Source organism: Pleurodeles waltl, chromosome 11 (assembly GCF_031143425.1).
Source record: "Pleurodeles waltl isolate 20211129_DDA chromosome 11, aPleWal1.hap1.20221129, whole genome shotgun sequence".
NCBI classification, from domain to species: Eukaryota; Metazoa; Chordata; class Amphibia; order Caudata; family Salamandridae; genus Pleurodeles; species Pleurodeles waltl.
The window spans coordinates 942,212,415-942,229,379 of record NC_090450.1 but is presented as its reverse complement, the minus strand read 5'-3'; the positions used below and the strand labels follow the sequence as shown (position 1 = coordinate 942,229,379).

At 44.8% G+C, this 16,965-nt stretch overlaps 1 protein-coding gene across 1 annotated transcript in view; it reads right to left on the bottom strand.

Moving 5' to 3' along the window:
- Positions 1-16,965, bottom strand: part of SFI1 (SFI1 centrin binding protein) — a 328,160-nt gene that overhangs the window by 257,008 nt on the left and 54,187 nt on the right. The window contains exons 3-4 of the mRNA XM_069215083.1: positions 15,397-15,468; positions 3,970-4,080 (exon numbers count right to left, since the gene is read on the bottom strand). Coding sequence (XP_069071184.1) covers positions 3,970-4,080; positions 15,397-15,468 — 183 coding nt within the window. The remainder of the gene's footprint in view (positions 1-3,969; positions 4,081-15,396; positions 15,469-16,965) is intronic.

Genomic DNA, 16,965 nt, shown 5'->3' with positions numbered 1-16,965 from the left:
GATGTGCGAAACAAATTGAGTGAGACAGCAAAGGAGGGAAGGAGAATAGAATGCAAATAAAAGAAAGATGGAAAGAAAAAGGAAGCGGAATGAAAAAATGGCACAAGAAGAATACACATAGGGAAATAAAGAGGGTAAGGATGAAAAAGAGGAAGGAAGCACAAAGGAAAGAAAGAATTAACAATCAGCAAGACGAAAAGATTAAACAGAAGTAAAGAAAAAAAAATCGAAAGCAGAAACGAAAGGTGGATAGAAAGAAATGCAAGATGAAAAGAATAGAAAGGAAAAAGAAAGCTGAAAGGAGGAAAGTATGAAATAAAGAAGCCAGTACAGGTATATTCAGTTTTTACTAAATTCCTTTCATAATGTAAAATGTATAATTAGCATTTTGTTTTTTTACAGGGGGAACAGTTGTTACTGGCTTTTATTGGAAAGGTTGGACTCGTTCACTTGGCTTCATTATTTAGTGCCGTGCAAATTCAGAGGTATTTTACTTTAGTGGCTTCTTCCCTGTTTGCCAGCTCTTGAAAGGTCATCCATTCCTGTTAAACTTAAAAAAGTTTCATTTTACAGCAGTTCAGAAACTTGTTATTCTGATCAGATGCAGGTATAAGAACCTTCCAACTGAGCTGATCGGAACAAATAGTACAGTTACTTTACAGCTCTCCAACAACATCAAGAAACATTTGCCTGCCTGCAGATGTATGTTAAAGGGCACATGGCCATTTGCATTGCCACAGTTTGATAGTTGCATCACTATCTAAATCATTTGCTGAGCTACACAGAGCATTACTTCTCTCCAGAGTCACAGGACATTAAGCTTTTTAACATGTTATTGGAGCAGATTCACCAACATTCACTGCCATTTCATAAACACAGTTATTTCCACCAACACTGATGTATGTTCAAGACTGGGGCCACCCTAAGGGCCTCATGTACAAAGCATTTTTCTATTTGCAAACGGGCCGATGCACAGAATGCCTTTTGGGATGTGCAAAGTCCAAACTGCGATTCAGTAACTTGTTACCAAATCGCAATTTGGGTTTTGGAACTAGTATTAGGATGGGGTCGTGTTCAGGGTGTCCCTTCCTAATACCAAATCTGAATGGTATGTATGATTGTTTTGTGACCGTGAATGTGGTTGCAAAACAATCGCAGTTAGCACAAATTTCAAACTGGTGCTAACCCATTTGCAAAGGGGATGGCCCCCTCACCAATGAACCCCTCCCCTTTTGTGAATGCATGCAAAAATGAAGCTGAAACGTTTAAATTTTTTCTTTTTAAATGCGTCCCGTTTCCCTTTAAGTAAAACGAGCTGCATTTTTGGAAGGAAAATAAATATATATATATTGCTTTATTTAAAAAAGCAATCGCAGACATGGTGGTCTGCTGACCCCAGCAGGCCACCATCTCTCTGATTTTTGCAATTGAAAGTAGGTCGCAAATTGAGACCTACCTCATTAATATTAATGAGGTAGATCTATTTTATGGAGTTTCTTACATTTGGAATTGGGATTTCCTAATTGCGATTCGCATGGAATCACCATTAGGAAATCACAATTCCAAATGTTCTTAAATGTGGCCCATAATGAGATAAATGCTCAGGATCTGTGATCTTCTCTAGTGACAACTCACTCCTCCAACTGGATGGATATGTGAGCAATTTGGTGTGGTTTTTATGTTCATCAACATCTTGCTAGAAGCAATGGGGATGGTTCAGATGGGCATTAACGCAGAAAAGTAATTCATAAATCGCCATAGTGGAGCAAAGCGTCACAAAGAATCTTACAGCAGATGATATGTTAATGTACAGGGCATAATTTTTGGAATCTAGCAGCACTGCATGTACTATGCAATGAGAATCTTTAAACAGATGTACTTGGGTATTAGTTTCCATCCTTGTAGTATCTAGATCCGGTTGCATTTCACCAAATTTCACTAAAATTCTGTGGTCCCTTGTGGGTTGTGCTCATGTTCTACCTTTAATGTTTTGTACAAATGCACTGATAGGTACATGGTCTCCGGGCCATCTTTACACAAACATCCATTATGCAGATTGTGTCAGGATGGAAAGATGTAGGACCAAGATATCGGTCCATGGATAGGTTGTCAGCAGGTTAAACATGGACATATCCATACCAGCAATCTCTAGTCTTATTTCCTCCTTTAACTGGAATGGTTTATATAGACATAAACTGGTCAAACTATTCAGTTGTGCAAGGAAATAATGCCATCTTGAAAGATAGTCTTCTAAGTCCTCTAATATTGAAGCATATTTTTACCTTTAGAAAAAAAACATTTTCAATATAAGAGGGCCGTCTTTCAAGATGCAATATTTCTCCCACAATTCGTTTATTATTACTAATATTCTGTTAATACCCGGGGAAAGTAGAAATGTTGGAATCTTGTTTCTCATGAGCTGTAAATATTGTTTAAAGTCAATATTGATGTGTGAGCTAAAGAATGAAGAAGCTTTTTTTCATAAGTCAAATGTATGATGAAATTGTGTTTTTCTAGGATTGCTATTATCTATAGTTTGTTACTTGTCGGACCTTTATCAGAAACTACTATAACCACTATTTTTACAGGTTTCTGAAGACTGGGTTCTCAAAAATCTAATTTGAAACTCTTCTATTCATTGGTTTAAGAAACTGATGGAAATAATTGTTTTAGATTAAACTATCCTGGACAACTGCAATGGACCTACTGTCTTTTTCAACTGAGCTGCTCTATCTCTCAGATTTCCATCGATTATATTTATATTTTGTATACACGTCTTATCACAAATTGATAAATATTTTGCTTTCTATTTTCTGATTATGAATAGTTACCAACGTCTGTAAATGTTTTAAATGGGATATTAGATATATTTTATATTGATTGTAATAATACATTTTCATGCCCTAGTTTAGACTATTTACTTTTTTGTCACCTATTAGTTAGAACCCAAAGGAAGCAAACACCAGTTTTGTTAAATTGTAGGAAGATATTGTTAAAACAATTATATCCGTATTGCAGATTCATTCTTTACAAAAAAAAGTTAATAAAGAACACCAGATAGTTCCCCTTTTTCATTTACCTGTTAATTTTGAAACTACTAAATGGAATTTTTTACCTCAAATATAGTTGATGACAATGTAAAGTGTAAAGAAAATTGGTGAGGCAAGGGCTCACCAAAGAGAACGGGTCAAAATATCTCCCTTTAAAAACCTACTTAATTTTAATATACATTTTTCAAGTTCAGCTGATTGTTTGGCACTAGCTCCTTTGGTATTCCCTCCTGGACCTGTCTGTGAAAAAAAAGGAACATGAAGCAGTAATCCTAAACTGCCCCCCACTCCCAATGTATAGATGAGCATACCTACCCAGGGAATAAATGCTAAAGGGTTATACATCTAGATCTTTTTATGTAAATGCCTTATGGTTCCTGCACTAATGACAAGTAAGTCATACCTCATAGAAAGCTCAATATCCTACTAACAGAGGGGGTGGGAAGGATGGAGGAACACACTCCGATACGGACTTTGAGTAGCACAATCTGTGGAACTAGGGATTGCAACCAAACATGTAATATAGCCAATAATAATTCATGTAAGCCTAGCTGGAAGCAATGGTTCTGTGTAATAGGTTAGAGACTGATTATAAGAATGTGTATATAACTCCTGGCACAAAGCTACTTGCTCCTCCACGTACATTACATTTCTGTGCAAAAATTATACTTAACCACAGTGAATGTGGTGAGATGTAATGGAAGAGTTCACTCATTTGGGAAGGAATGGGATTTTCACATTCCACTGCATGGGTTACACTGTTTATTTGCGATTGCATGCATGCAAGGGAGGACTCTTAGCTTCTGGAATGGAAATTGGTGCATGTTGGTAGAGGAAACCTTGAACCCAGCATGCAATGTTTTAAAAGTAAGTTCTAAACTATGCTGCCTGTAAATCAATAAAAATATGAAAACCTGACCTGTAATGGCAGTCAGCTCGGATGCTCAGCTTCCACTCCTTCCGGACAACCCACCATTGCTCCTTCCACTCTGCAAAGGCTCCAAGCAGCAGCTTACGCTCATGAAAACACCTAAAGAAATCATAGCAAGTGAGCTGAATGAAGGACCATAAGCACCTAACGTAGTTGAGGAATACTATAAGCAGGGCCGCTGGAATTATGCAATAGGAGAGGGTCTCATTATGCAGCAGGGTTGAGTAATTTATGGGTCAAGAAAAGGCAAATTATGCAGAATAATGCACCAATTTTCTTAATAGTATTACTTCCTTGTTTCATCATTTTTTAATTTGGTAATACTGTCTGGATATTGGCTGCACCTCACATCAGAAAGATGACCAGTCCAGCTTTGCTAAAGGGCCTTCCAATGCGCAGCAACACATGTTGCAGCATTTTTTGTAACGTGTGAACCGTTTGAGCTAGAAAAAAAAGTTTTTTGCTAAAAATCTGCCGATTATGCGGCAGATGGTGGATTATGTGGCAACTGTAGAAAATCTATAACTATGCAAAAATTGCCACCACCACAAAATTGCATAACTCCAATGGCCATGACAAAGTTGCTAACTGTAAGGTGTGCCTCCCCACCATCCCAGAGAATCGGACACATTCTATATACAAAACTGTTCAGTTTTTAAAAGACTGTTACAAGTCCTTCGCCCAGAGAGTGTTTCCATGGACTGTTAAATTGATATCAGATTAGGCTCTTAGACGTTCTAATATCCTATTTGGTGAGGTTTGGATGCAAAGAATAAAGTGAGAAAGAAAGGACAAAATTACATCATATGCTCACATTACCAACAGGTGGGGACTGTGCAACCTAGTGACAAGAATGAAAACAGCTTCTAAAGCTTTCCAACAAAAACATAGTGTGGCCAAGTATGATACAAGCAGGCATGCTTTCCATGCAGTCACACCCTTGTCTCAAAAGGGTGCATACCATCACCAATTCCCTGGTTTAAAACGGGAGCCAATGAGTGTGTGTTTTCCCTGTTGTTAACAGTAAGGAGCTAGGTGCCAGGTGTTGATAACTGAACACAAACTGCAGACTATGAACAAAAAAAAGTCACTGTAAAGATTACTTTATCCTAATTCTACTTCCTGGCTTTCTCACCCATTCTCAACCAGTGGGTAGATTCCACAGGACAGAGGGAAGTGGGGGAGATTATAAGAGAGCATCTGTTGCGTAAACCGAGTCCCTGGCTCAACTCTACAGGGGTTTGCTTTCACTTCCATTGGTGACATGAGTGAACTTAGTTCAATGCATCAACACCTGAATGTGGAAGACAGGTTTTGTAGCCCCACAGAACTCTACCCACCTCAGTGGAAGTGCCGTTAATGCTTTTGGGTTACTGACAGCCCCTAAACAGGGATTTAGGGGGGTGTGGCCAAGATGGCAGCGTGATCGGACGCAAAGTCCCGAGCTCCGCCGCACAGGCCTTCTCCGGCTATTTAATGGGCCCGGTTGCCCTCAGAGGAGGACTCCCTGGCGTCTGGTGAGCAAGTAGACGCCCGGTGGACGGGGCTTGGAGCCTGCCAGGAGCCCTGTGGCCTGACGGAGTGACCGGCCGGCGAGGCGTTTGGACCCCGGGCTGCGGCCGAGTGTTGCGCGTGTGGCGGCCGGCGCTCCGGCTGCGCGGACGCCGAAGGGGAAGGAGAGGAGACCGCGGGCCCAGTGTGGACTCGGGCGCTCGCGGTCCCTCAAGGAGATAGTCGGCATTGATCGGGCCGCAGAGTGCCGCATCAGTGGGCCGAAATGCCCGAGAGTGACGGCGGTAGGCGGAGCGGCCTAGACCGTGGGAGTCTGGTGGCCTGGCGGGGGTCGCCTCGAGCCAGGGTGAGGCGGCGTGCAGGGCTGGGACCCCCCTGTATCCCCCTGGGTGCCAGGGGACGGGGGTCCCTGCCTGAAGAGAGGTCCGGTGGACTGGAGGTTCGGCTTGTTCCTTGCCCAGGCTACATAGTAGTCGAGCAAGGGGCGCCCCCTGGGCCTGGTGAGGGCTAGGCGGTCCTGTGGTGTGCCAGCCTCGGGGAGAAGCGGAGGAGGCCCGAGCTTGACGGGGCAGGAGAGTGGAGGTCAGTTACTTCTTCCTGGTCTGGTGGGAACCCGGGCCCACACTGAGGGGTCCTGGTGAAGCTGGTGTTCCGGAGAGGATAACACCCGGCGGGGCAGTGTGACTGGCCGCAGTGGGTCCTGGTTCTTCTGAAGACGGCTGTGGTGCATGATCATGATGGTGTCCTCTAAACTTAAGAGGGACCAGTCGGTGAGGGAGATGCTCACTAGGTCTCACCTGCCACAAAGCAAAATGACGGAGGTTTCGGCCTAGGCGAGAGGTTCAGATGATCGTAGAAAGGTTTTCTTACCTCCTTATTTGACTCCCTCAGAATGGACTTGCAGGAACTGCGTAGAGACATTTCCCAGGAGTTGAAGGATCTACGAGCTGATGTCTCGTTGCTGGGGGAAAGGGTGTTGAGTATGGAGGACAATAAGATTCCCTGGGGAGGTTGGGGGGGGGCGATCGAGCAATTGCAACAGGAAATTTTGCGGCTTCGGGAGCAGCAGGAACTCCTGCAGATGGCGACTGAGGACCTAGAAAATCACCAGAGAAGGCATAATATTCGGATCCGAGGAGCTCCAACTGGGGCGAAGTGTGGGGACATTAGAGAGTTTGCCCTGGCGCTGTTCCGCTCCATTCTAGGTCCGGAGGATTCCCGGGAGATCATCCTGGATCGGGCCCACAGGGTGGGTCAGCAGGGAGGAGATAATGCGCGCCCTCCAGATATCTTGGTTTGCCTGACCAACTTTATGACAAAAGAAAGTATCCTGCAGAAAACGCGCAACCTCCCTCAGGTTCAATTTAGAGGATACATGCTGCAGCTGTTTCAGGACCTCTCGGTGCGGACATTGCAAAGAAGGAGAGAATTCAAGCCCATCACGGAGCATCTTCGAGCACACTCTACGCCTTATACATGGGGTCATCCTTTCCGCCTTGTGTTCCGCTGGGAGGAACAGTTGCATCAGGTGAAGTCGCTGCAGGAGGCGCGCCGGATCCTTGGTCTGGAGGAGTCTTAGCGGAGTCCTGGGCCACGTGGGGACGTTGCTTCCGAGGGTCGCCTGAGATGGCGGCGGGCCGGATGGTTTCACAGCGCTCTTCTATAACACATTTTGGATTGAGCTGGCCCTACTATTAGTTCGGCTCTTTAACTCCTTTATTCCACCGGGACCCTAACACCTAGCATGTTAGAAGCGACCATTACAGTCATCCATAAGACGGGGAAGAACCCCGAGGAATGTGGTTCGTAGCGGCCCATTTCGCTTTTAAATATTGATGCAAAGTTATTCACAAGCATCCTAGCGCAGCGTCTTAACCCCTTGATGCCGGGTCTCATTGACACGGACCAGTCAGGCTTTATCCCCCATAGACAGTGTGGATACAACACGAAGCGGCTTCTGCATCTGGTAGACAAAACTAGTAGGTCCCGTGGGGAGACACTCCTCCTTTCCATAGATGCGGAGAAAGCATTCGACCGGGTGCACTGGCCCTACCTTTTACGGGTGCTAGAGCGCTTTGGTTTCGGCCCGGCGTTCCGGACCTGGATTCAGTGTATTTATAGTGCTCCGAGAGTGGCAGTCCGTGTGAATGGGGCCTCGTCTTCTCCTTTCCTGATAGGGAGAGGGACGAGGCAGGGGTGCCCGCTCTCCCCGCTATTATTTGCGCTTTACATGGAGCCCTTTGCTCAGCGTCTCCGGGATGATGCCCAGATCTCTGCCGTTCGATTCGGGGGAGACCATCATCTTGTTAGTCTATACGCCGATGACGTGATCCTTACATTGGCAGACCCCATGGTATCCTTGCCGGCACTTGTGCAGGCCATTAACGAGTTTGGCCGGGTGTTGCGGTTCAAAGTTAACATGCAGAAATCCCAATTCTTAGGCCTGTCAATTACACCGGAGCACGAGCAAGCCCTGCGGGCTCGATACCCCTTTATATGGTCCTCGTCACATGTGCCTTATTTGGGGATTGCCCTGGCCGCATCAGTGGCTAGAACCTGTAGCATGAACTACGCTTCCCTGTCTAGAGAGATATTGAATGATTTGGAGAAGTGGAGTAAGCAAGGCCTCTCCTGGTTTGGAAGGGTTTCTGCGATCAAGATGACTGTTTTGCCTCACATACTATACGTCTTTCAGACACTCCCCTTGACCCTTCCGCCGCGTACTATTGGGACACTTCAGTCAGCGATTTTGAAATTCATATGGGGGGGGTAAGCCGGCCCGGCTGCAGCGGGGTGTGCTGTACCGCCCTAAAGATGCGGGTGGCCTGGCGGTCCCATGTCTACTGAGATAGTTCCAGGCAGCTCAACTTCGCTTTCTATTGGAGTGGAGTCGGCCGCTCACAGAAAAGCTTTGGTGTTTCATGGATCAGGTGGTAGCGGGGTCTCACATCTGGAGGGAACCTTGGCTTCGGCGTAGATATAGAGCGCAGGGTCTTTACTCTTCGTCGGTTACGGGAGTGACGTTCAGGGTATGGGATGCAGTGGCGGTGAAGAAGGGTTTGACGTCCTTTCCCTCCCCAATGTCCCCGATTTGCGGGAATCCTGACTTTGCTCCGGGGTTGCAGGTGGAGTGTTTTAGGAGCTTGCTCGAGGGGGGCTGCAAAAGGGTGGGCTGTCTATTTGATGAGAATGGGGTTATGGACTTTGATCGGGCTAGCAGAGGTGGATAGGATGTTGTACTATCAAGTGCGACACTTGGCTCTTCGACCAGAGATTAGGCCATTGGTATCCAGGCCATTGACCCCGTTCGAGAAATGGCTTATGGGAAAGAAAGATGACAAAAGGATAATTTCGGAATTGTACAGACTCCTTCAGGCGGAGGCGCATCCCACTAAATCCAAGGGACAGAGACGCTGGGAGGCTGAGCTGGGGAGGGAGCTTACCAGAAGAGGAGTGGGAGAGTGTTTTCTTTAGATCGAATCACACAGCGTATCATGCGTCGGGGTCGGAGACGGCCGATAAGCTGGCTACGTATTGGTATTACACCCCGGCTAGGGTGCACGCACGGGACCCTGCCAAATCTGATCTCTGCTGGAGGGGTTGTGGCAGCACGGGCACACTTATTCACCTTCTATGGCACTGTCCCAAGTTACACAGGTTTTAGAAAGGGGTTCTAGACGATTTGGACAGGGTGTTTCTTACGGAAATTCCTAGGTTTCCCTTATATGTTATTTTGGGCTTACTTAACCCCCTCACCTTTCCTCTCCGCTCTCGTAGGGGACGGCAGATGGCGCTGGCCCTTAATGCTGCCTTGCAGGTCATACTGGCTCATTGGGGTACGGATAGGATCCCAACTTATGCCTCCTGGCTCCATAGGCTTTGGTTCATTTTGGCAATGGAGAAACTGTCTTTAGTAGCAGCTCGGAGGGTGGATGAGATGAGGGATATCTGGCAACCGTTCATACAGATCCTTTCTACGGAATTTAATGAGCTGACTTGCCCTGTTTATCTGAGGGTGTTGAGGATGTTGGAGGACGCTGGATGATGGGGGCCAGACAGGGTGGCGGGGGGCTGCGCGCTGAGTGGTTCAAGAGATTCGGCAGAACTTGAGGTACTGATGGGCTTGGCGAGGGGAAGCACAGTTATGTTATTGTCTTATGTTGAATGTATTACAATTTCTTTCCGAGCCGGGCATCCTGTGTATAGACTGGCAACTTTTCATTTGGAGTTGGGGCATGGTCCTTTGAGAATGGGGCTTCGAAACATAGAACAGTGTCTTACTATGTCAATGAGATTCTTTTTTTATTGCTTATGTATAGCAAGTGAATTCTACTCCATAATTGTTCTGCCGCCCGGCTTAGGACGCAGGCAGTGGGCTTTGTGTTTGAATATAAATGTTATATACCAATAAACAGATTTGATCCATAAACAGGGATTTAGGGACACTGTGGTGATCAGAAACAAACTTTTCTTGCTCTCTTTAATACCAAACACACAAACTATGCTAAAAACAAGACATTTTAACTAAAAAGCATGTTTGTTTCAACAGGAGCACCATCTTAGCACATCTCCAATAACCACACAGAACAGAATTAAAACAGTACAAATGCATGTTCCAAACAACGAGAATACATTTAAAATTTCTACCATGGTTAAAATGTCATCTAAAAACCCAACACCCTAAAACCTACTTCTATGAGCTGTGCTAGGAGAGCATGGAGTAACATAACATGAAACCAGATTTTCTTAGAGAGAATTCCTTTACTGCAGATCATCTCAAGCAAGATACTGCCAGAGATGCTGCATTTTGCTCACTTTCTACTGAAAGCGAATATCGAACCTGAGTCCGGGAGGAGCTGATGCCGATGCCATTTGTGTTTTGCCTTTCACACGAAACACAGCCTCCCTGACTCCTGATGATTACAGTGCTTTGTTGTAAACAAGTATGTAGTGCCCTCATTATACCTACAAAAAGCTAGCTGCTGTTGACCATTCAAACAGAGGTGGGTGGTGCTTGGATTATGGACACACGCTCCAAGGATAGACAACTCTCCACAGTTGCCCTGATTCCTTCCCATTGCCCTTGGTAGCGGCTGGGTGAGTGCTTCCTTGTTGGGCCCAGTTGTTACTGTTGTTCGGTGGGAAGAGACTGTTCCCTCCTCCCCCCCCCCCCCCACCTCCCCGCTTGATGGCTCATGCCATCCAGGTTTCAGTGGCTGGCGGCTCAGCAGAGGGTCTACCAACCTTCGGGGTCCTCCGTCCCCGCATGGCTCTCTCCCTCTCTTACAGACCCTCTGAACACTGTAGAGTGAACAGTGGAGATCATGTCCAAGGGGAGCACCTCATTAAGTTTGCCAAACCCTTTGTGACATGCTCCACGATATACAGAGGGCTCAGGGGGTAGTACAACATTTAAAACAGACCTTGGTGTCCTCCAAGTGGACAAAGACCTGATTGGCTGATACGTAATGATCATGTGATCATTGGAGGGCTGTCTGTGATCTTTGTTGATTGTTTACGCCTCACCATCCCTATTAGAATCCAACCTCCACAACCTCTCAGAGCTGCAGGCAGAATCCCAGCCAGGGAAGATAATCATAGGGTGAGACTTCAATGCACTTGTAACTCTTTCCCTAGACTCTGATTCCCCTTCTGCAGCAATTAAAATCCACCAACTTGGGGACTGAATAGAAGCTATGGGTCTAGTGAACGCGTGGCTGAACCTCCACCGAGGATACAATACAATATACATACTAATGTCCCCCACATGGCACGTTTAAGCCTAGCATCTGCAGTAGGCTTGCAGGATTGTTATCCTTCTGAGAAAAAACCTAGAGCACTCTAGAAAAGTATGTGGTCAGAGCAGCATTACCTAACCAGAGTTACCAAAGGGCTTGAGTCTCAGCAGCAACTAAATGGGTGGTGGCCATCTCTGTAATAAACATATACTCCAGCAGTAGCGCCATTGCTCTTGATATTTTTGTAAACATCATTTGTAATTGGCTGTTTTTTATTTTAAAATATTTTAAAACACATTATGTCGATTACATTTTAAAATGAAACAGAAGCCGTGAAAGACGGTACAGTAGTCTTCTTTATCCTCCAGTCGCTCGCTCTCCTCCCAAACCAATCACAATTCACCAAAGTTCTAAAATTGCCTTAAAAGGGAAGGTTCTATCTAACAGGCAGAGAGAGAAGGAGGAACGTTAAGTTTGGAAAAGGAAGGAAGGAAGATCAATTTCAATCTCAACATACCCTATATTAAAGTAGGCATAACAAAATAACAATGTCTCAGTTTCCTGGACTAGCGATGTACAGCTCTGTTATCAGCACCTACACTTATGCACTCTCCTGTTCTCCTGCCTAAACTACTGTACTCAGCGGGTGGGAAAGGAAATGGACATACCTGTCAATTTCTTTTGGTTTAGCTTTCTCCTACCAAAATGAAACCCCTCCCTCCTGCTGTATGTATTGTGGCCATCTCACCAGATAATGAAGCCTCCAGACAAAGTGACTATACATCACATCTTAGCCAGCCCGAAGTGGTCTCTTTGTAGACACTGGGCAGGAGGCACGCATATTTGTTTCTGGACCCGCAGAGGCAGCCCATCTTTGGGGCCGCTGAGCTCAAGCACACTTTCACCAAGCACTTTGAGGAGGTTTACGCAAAACAAAATGCCATCTCAGATTGAGTGCTGTGGGCTTCCTTGTCCAGTCCCTTTTAGTCTTGGATCATGCAGGGCTGGATCTACTCACAACGGACATAGAAATGCAGCGGGTGATCACTGATATGCTCACTGGTAAAATACCTGGTCCAAATGGCATTCTCTTAGACTTTTTAAAAAAATACTCCTCACTAATGCCGCTGCATCTTTAGGTAGTGTGTGAGGAGGCACAGGACAAGGGTGAGCTGCCTTACTACTTTATGAGGTGCCACTATCACTGTCATTCCCAAGCTGGGAGGGCCCGACACTTCTTACTGGCCTATATTACTTATAAATATCAAAGCCAAAGTACTTGCAAAAGTCTTGGTCAATAGATTGGTGAGGAAAATCCATACTTAATTAACAGAGACTGAAACAGCTTTATACCTGGCAGAAGCACTAGACACTGCACGGCGGGTGCAAATGGCACATTCACTGGTACATGTTCCAAGAGAAAGCAACCCTGCTTGCTGTGGACCTTAAGTAGGCGCTAGACACAGCACACTGGCCTTTCATTTTCAAAGTGTGTAAAATAATGACAATCTGCTGACAATTTGAGGGCTTTTCACTCCTCCCCATGGGCAAAAGTAAGGGTGAACAGAGTCCTGTCCGCCCCATTCCACATACAGTGTGGGACAAACCACAGCTGGCCACTTATTCCACTCTTGTTTGTTTTGGTGGTGGAGCTCCTGGAGGAGTAAATCCAGATGCTGGTTTGACAGGAGTTCAGTGGTGGGACAGCCTTGAAGATAGGGTCTTGTTATATATGCCAATGACATCCTCCTTTTTATACAGTGCCCCGAGAGCTCAATGCCCAAAATCTTCCACATGTTACAAATCAATAGGCACAACTCAGGCCTTAGGGAGAATTTAGAGAAATCATGCTTCTCATGGGAAAGAAATTAAAGTAGGACTCTTTTAAAGCACTAGGAAAATACAGTTCCATTGATTTTTACAGCACAGCAGAAGGTAAACAATGATGGCCACTGATTTTTTAAGGTTTTATGAACACTGGAACCCCTCCACCTGAATTCACAACAAATAAAAACTAATCAGGAAAGCATAGAAATAAAATGTAATCCACTTCCTGAAAATTGCACAAAAGTGACTAATCAGAAATTAGGTACTGTTAATATTGTAAGATGGTGTGAATGGTGACTAAAGGTTTTAGTTTGTACATCTTGGACCGATCTGCCATGTATTTGAATTAGGATCATGAACAACCTTTTTAACTAGGTGTTATTTATATGAGCTGGGTATGTTTTTATAGATAATAAATGAGACATGGGTTATATTAATCTAACAAACCAATAAAGCTTGATCTCAACTTTGGCACAGAGGCCTGCAATGGAATAGCAGTAATAGCACTGAGCTTCACAGCGTCGCTTCTACAATACTGTTCAGAAAACAGTTATCCTTTCAGGCTGACGGCTGTTTAAGTACATTTTATACCTACTGTTTCCCATGTAATCACAAGAATGACTCTTGGTCTTTCAAAGGACCTACCTTCAGTGATAAACTATGACATTAGTTTAGGACCATTACACAAACGAAGTCCCCGAGTCGCCTTACTTAAAACTAAGTAAGGTGACTTAGGGGTTCTCAAGTAAAAATCCTGATCTTTCAGATAGTGTCTAAACATCTAGCTATGCCATCAACCATAATGAACAATTCACCAGCACATTCATTCTCCATTAGAAAATGTAAAGCACTTCCCCCTCATACGCCCCAAAATGCATTTACATTGACATGACCACAAGTAATGCCTAGTTTAAAGGTTTCCATATACATGATTTAGTTTATTCATATTCATTCAACTATTAATAACCTCTTACATGCCGCCACCTGCAAATATAGGAGATGGGGCACTTTAGGGAAGGTAGAGAAAGCAAACAAGAAAACACTAGTATGTGAAACTAAGAACTCTATTAACAGTATCCCTTTGAGGATAGCTCTATAGGTGTTCTTGGAAAATTAACTGTGTCTTAAACTATATCCACACACCTAACCAGAATATTCCCCATCACCAGCCACAACAGTCTTGGAAAAGTCCCCATTTCCCCCAGCAACTTAGCTTTCGTCTAGTAGCCCACCACTCTGTCTGCCAGTGGGATCAAATGGCGACATGCCTCTCACGTACAGCTAGCCACATAACTATCTTGAATCTCTGCTGAACTATGAATTTCACACAGGATAACCACTGTCCCCTGGTTAAAGCCCTAGGCAGGCAGGCAGACTTGAGGAGAGTGTCAGAGCATGACACAAGTGTGTTCTCTTCCCAGAAGATGACTGGAATGCCTTGAGGGAGCAGTCTGCACAACTTGAACATAAATTGTGTAGAGAAGTCACCGAGTCAGCATTTGTTTCACTGGAGAGTGAGAAAGAGGTACAGAAACACTGAACGTGTTTTGCAGAAAGCTGCTTAAGAAGTAAGTTTCACTTTGATGACACTAAAGGTAACTAAATCTGTAAGGGACTAGCCCTTAAAGCAAATCACCCGGCCATTAGCTCAGCAAGGGTGGTGGCCGATCTGCACAAACCTCGCCTTCACCATGTTCCTTATTTGGGATGCTACACACTGGTTTTAATCCTTTAAGAATACAGTTCACTCGTAGGTAAGATGGCCACATCCTATCACAAACTCAGGGATATCCTGGGCCAAAGACACAGGCTGCAACATTCTGCTCACTTTTCATCCTTGCATGGGGGGTGTCTGCATCAACAGTAAGCCAAAGGCTTCTACCAATGCACCCCTGCATCACTCTGACATCCTTTTTCACTGTCCACCCCTCACTGTGGATGAGGGAAGAAGTGCAGGGCCACAGCAACCACATATATTTTCTTGGATTATACTGCCTACCACCCACTCTGATATTTCCCACCTCTGATGCCAATCAGTCAGTCTGTGCCACTGTACCCAAATTTCCATTGCCTTTGGCACTCATATGCGCCATTTCCACCTCCTTGCTCACTGCACCAAGGAGTACAGGTGTAGGCTCCATTTTAAAACCCTACACTGCCTCCTTCAAGCGGTACAAACGGCTTCATCGTTACTTCCTGCTAAATATCTTGCTGACCACAAGAAGCACACGTCAGGGCGATAACTTCCTTCATGTCTTGGTGTGTCTGGCTCCTTGTATTTAATTCTTCATTGCCATCCTAGGCAAAGACATTTAAAACACAAGCCTGAATACGGTACCTTGCTTTGGATGGAAGCACCCGTCCAAATATCCTCTTCACCCAAAGGTACAGGAACTTCCTGGCCAGATGCCTAGAACAGAAGAAAACAGTTAGCCTTCTCAAAGTCGCTTGTTAATGGTTTTTATTTTTTTCAACATATAAAAACAAAGACCTGTTCCTCAAAACAGCAGGCACATTCAAGCTGTACGTAGATTATATCCTATAAATCAGTGTTGTGCGGCAAGTTAGAGCTTTAATCTCATCATTGGCCAAATACACAAATAAAGTTGTAAATCTGCACTTGCAGATGTACACTTACATGCAAGTGTAGACTTACAGCTCTACGAAGTTCATAACTCCTACCCCAGTCAAAAAAACACTTTTCCCTACACTCCAGGAAAGCTGGGAAGGATCTGCTTCACTTCCAGCACTTGGCTGGAGTAAATCTACAACCCTTTCCAGTGTGGAAAGAGGAAGTGCAAGAGTTTGTGACTACCAAGAGACAGTCATATTTTTGTTAGTGTTCACAAGCAAGCCAACCCCTCGTGGACTATCAGACAGAATCTTACTGACACATATCCCAACCATACACAGAAACAGATTGTACTCCACAGCTTCCCACCACACATCACAGCATCTTCATCTTTTCTTGAGTTCGGCAAGTTGAAGACCTAGCTCTTCTAAAAACACTGACCTAGTTTCGAATAGGCAATTACACCAGCTCAGTGCAATGACAGCTCCCTGGTGACAGAGCACTCTACAAATACACATAACATAAAATAATATAACATTTCCCAGCCAAGTTAGATTTATGGGTGAGAATGCTCCAGTCATGGTGGAGATATCTGCATGTGTATATGCGCTTGTGCCTGCAGTGGTTTTTTAATGAAAAACAACAAACGTGTATACAATGAGAATTAGGATTTAATCAATTTCATATAAATTCACATACACATGTTTAGGTATGGCGTTGTTGGACCTGGCACTTTTTACAGGGTCATCCCCAAACCTTTTGCCTTCCTCCTCCTGATTTTTCTGACCCTTTTTGACGACGTTAGGACTATGAGCACTTTACCACTGCTGATCAGTGCTAAAGTGCATGTGCTCTCCCTTCTAAATTTGGTATAATTGGCTTACACCTAATTGGCATATTTAATTTACCTGTAAGTCCCTTGTACAATGGTATCCCTATACCCAGGGCCTGTAAATTAAATGCTACTAGTGGGCCTGCAGCGCAGCTTGCTCGACCCACAGAAGTAGCCTTTCAAACCTGTCTCAGTCCTGCTACGTCAGAGCCTGCATGAGCAGTCTACTGCCACAGGGACCTGGCAAATTTACTTGCCAGGCCTGGAACTCCCCCTTCACTACATATAAATCACCCCTAAGGGAGACCCTAGCTAGCCCTACAGGCAGGGTGCTGTGTATGTAAAAGGTAGGACATATGTGTGTGCTGTGTATGTAAAAGGTAGGACATATGTCTTTATGTACTACATGTCCTGGTAGTGTCAAACAGGCTAGCTAGTTTCTCACTACTGTGAGTGCTGCTTCTCTCATAGGATTGCGATGGAAATGCCCTAACATATGTCTA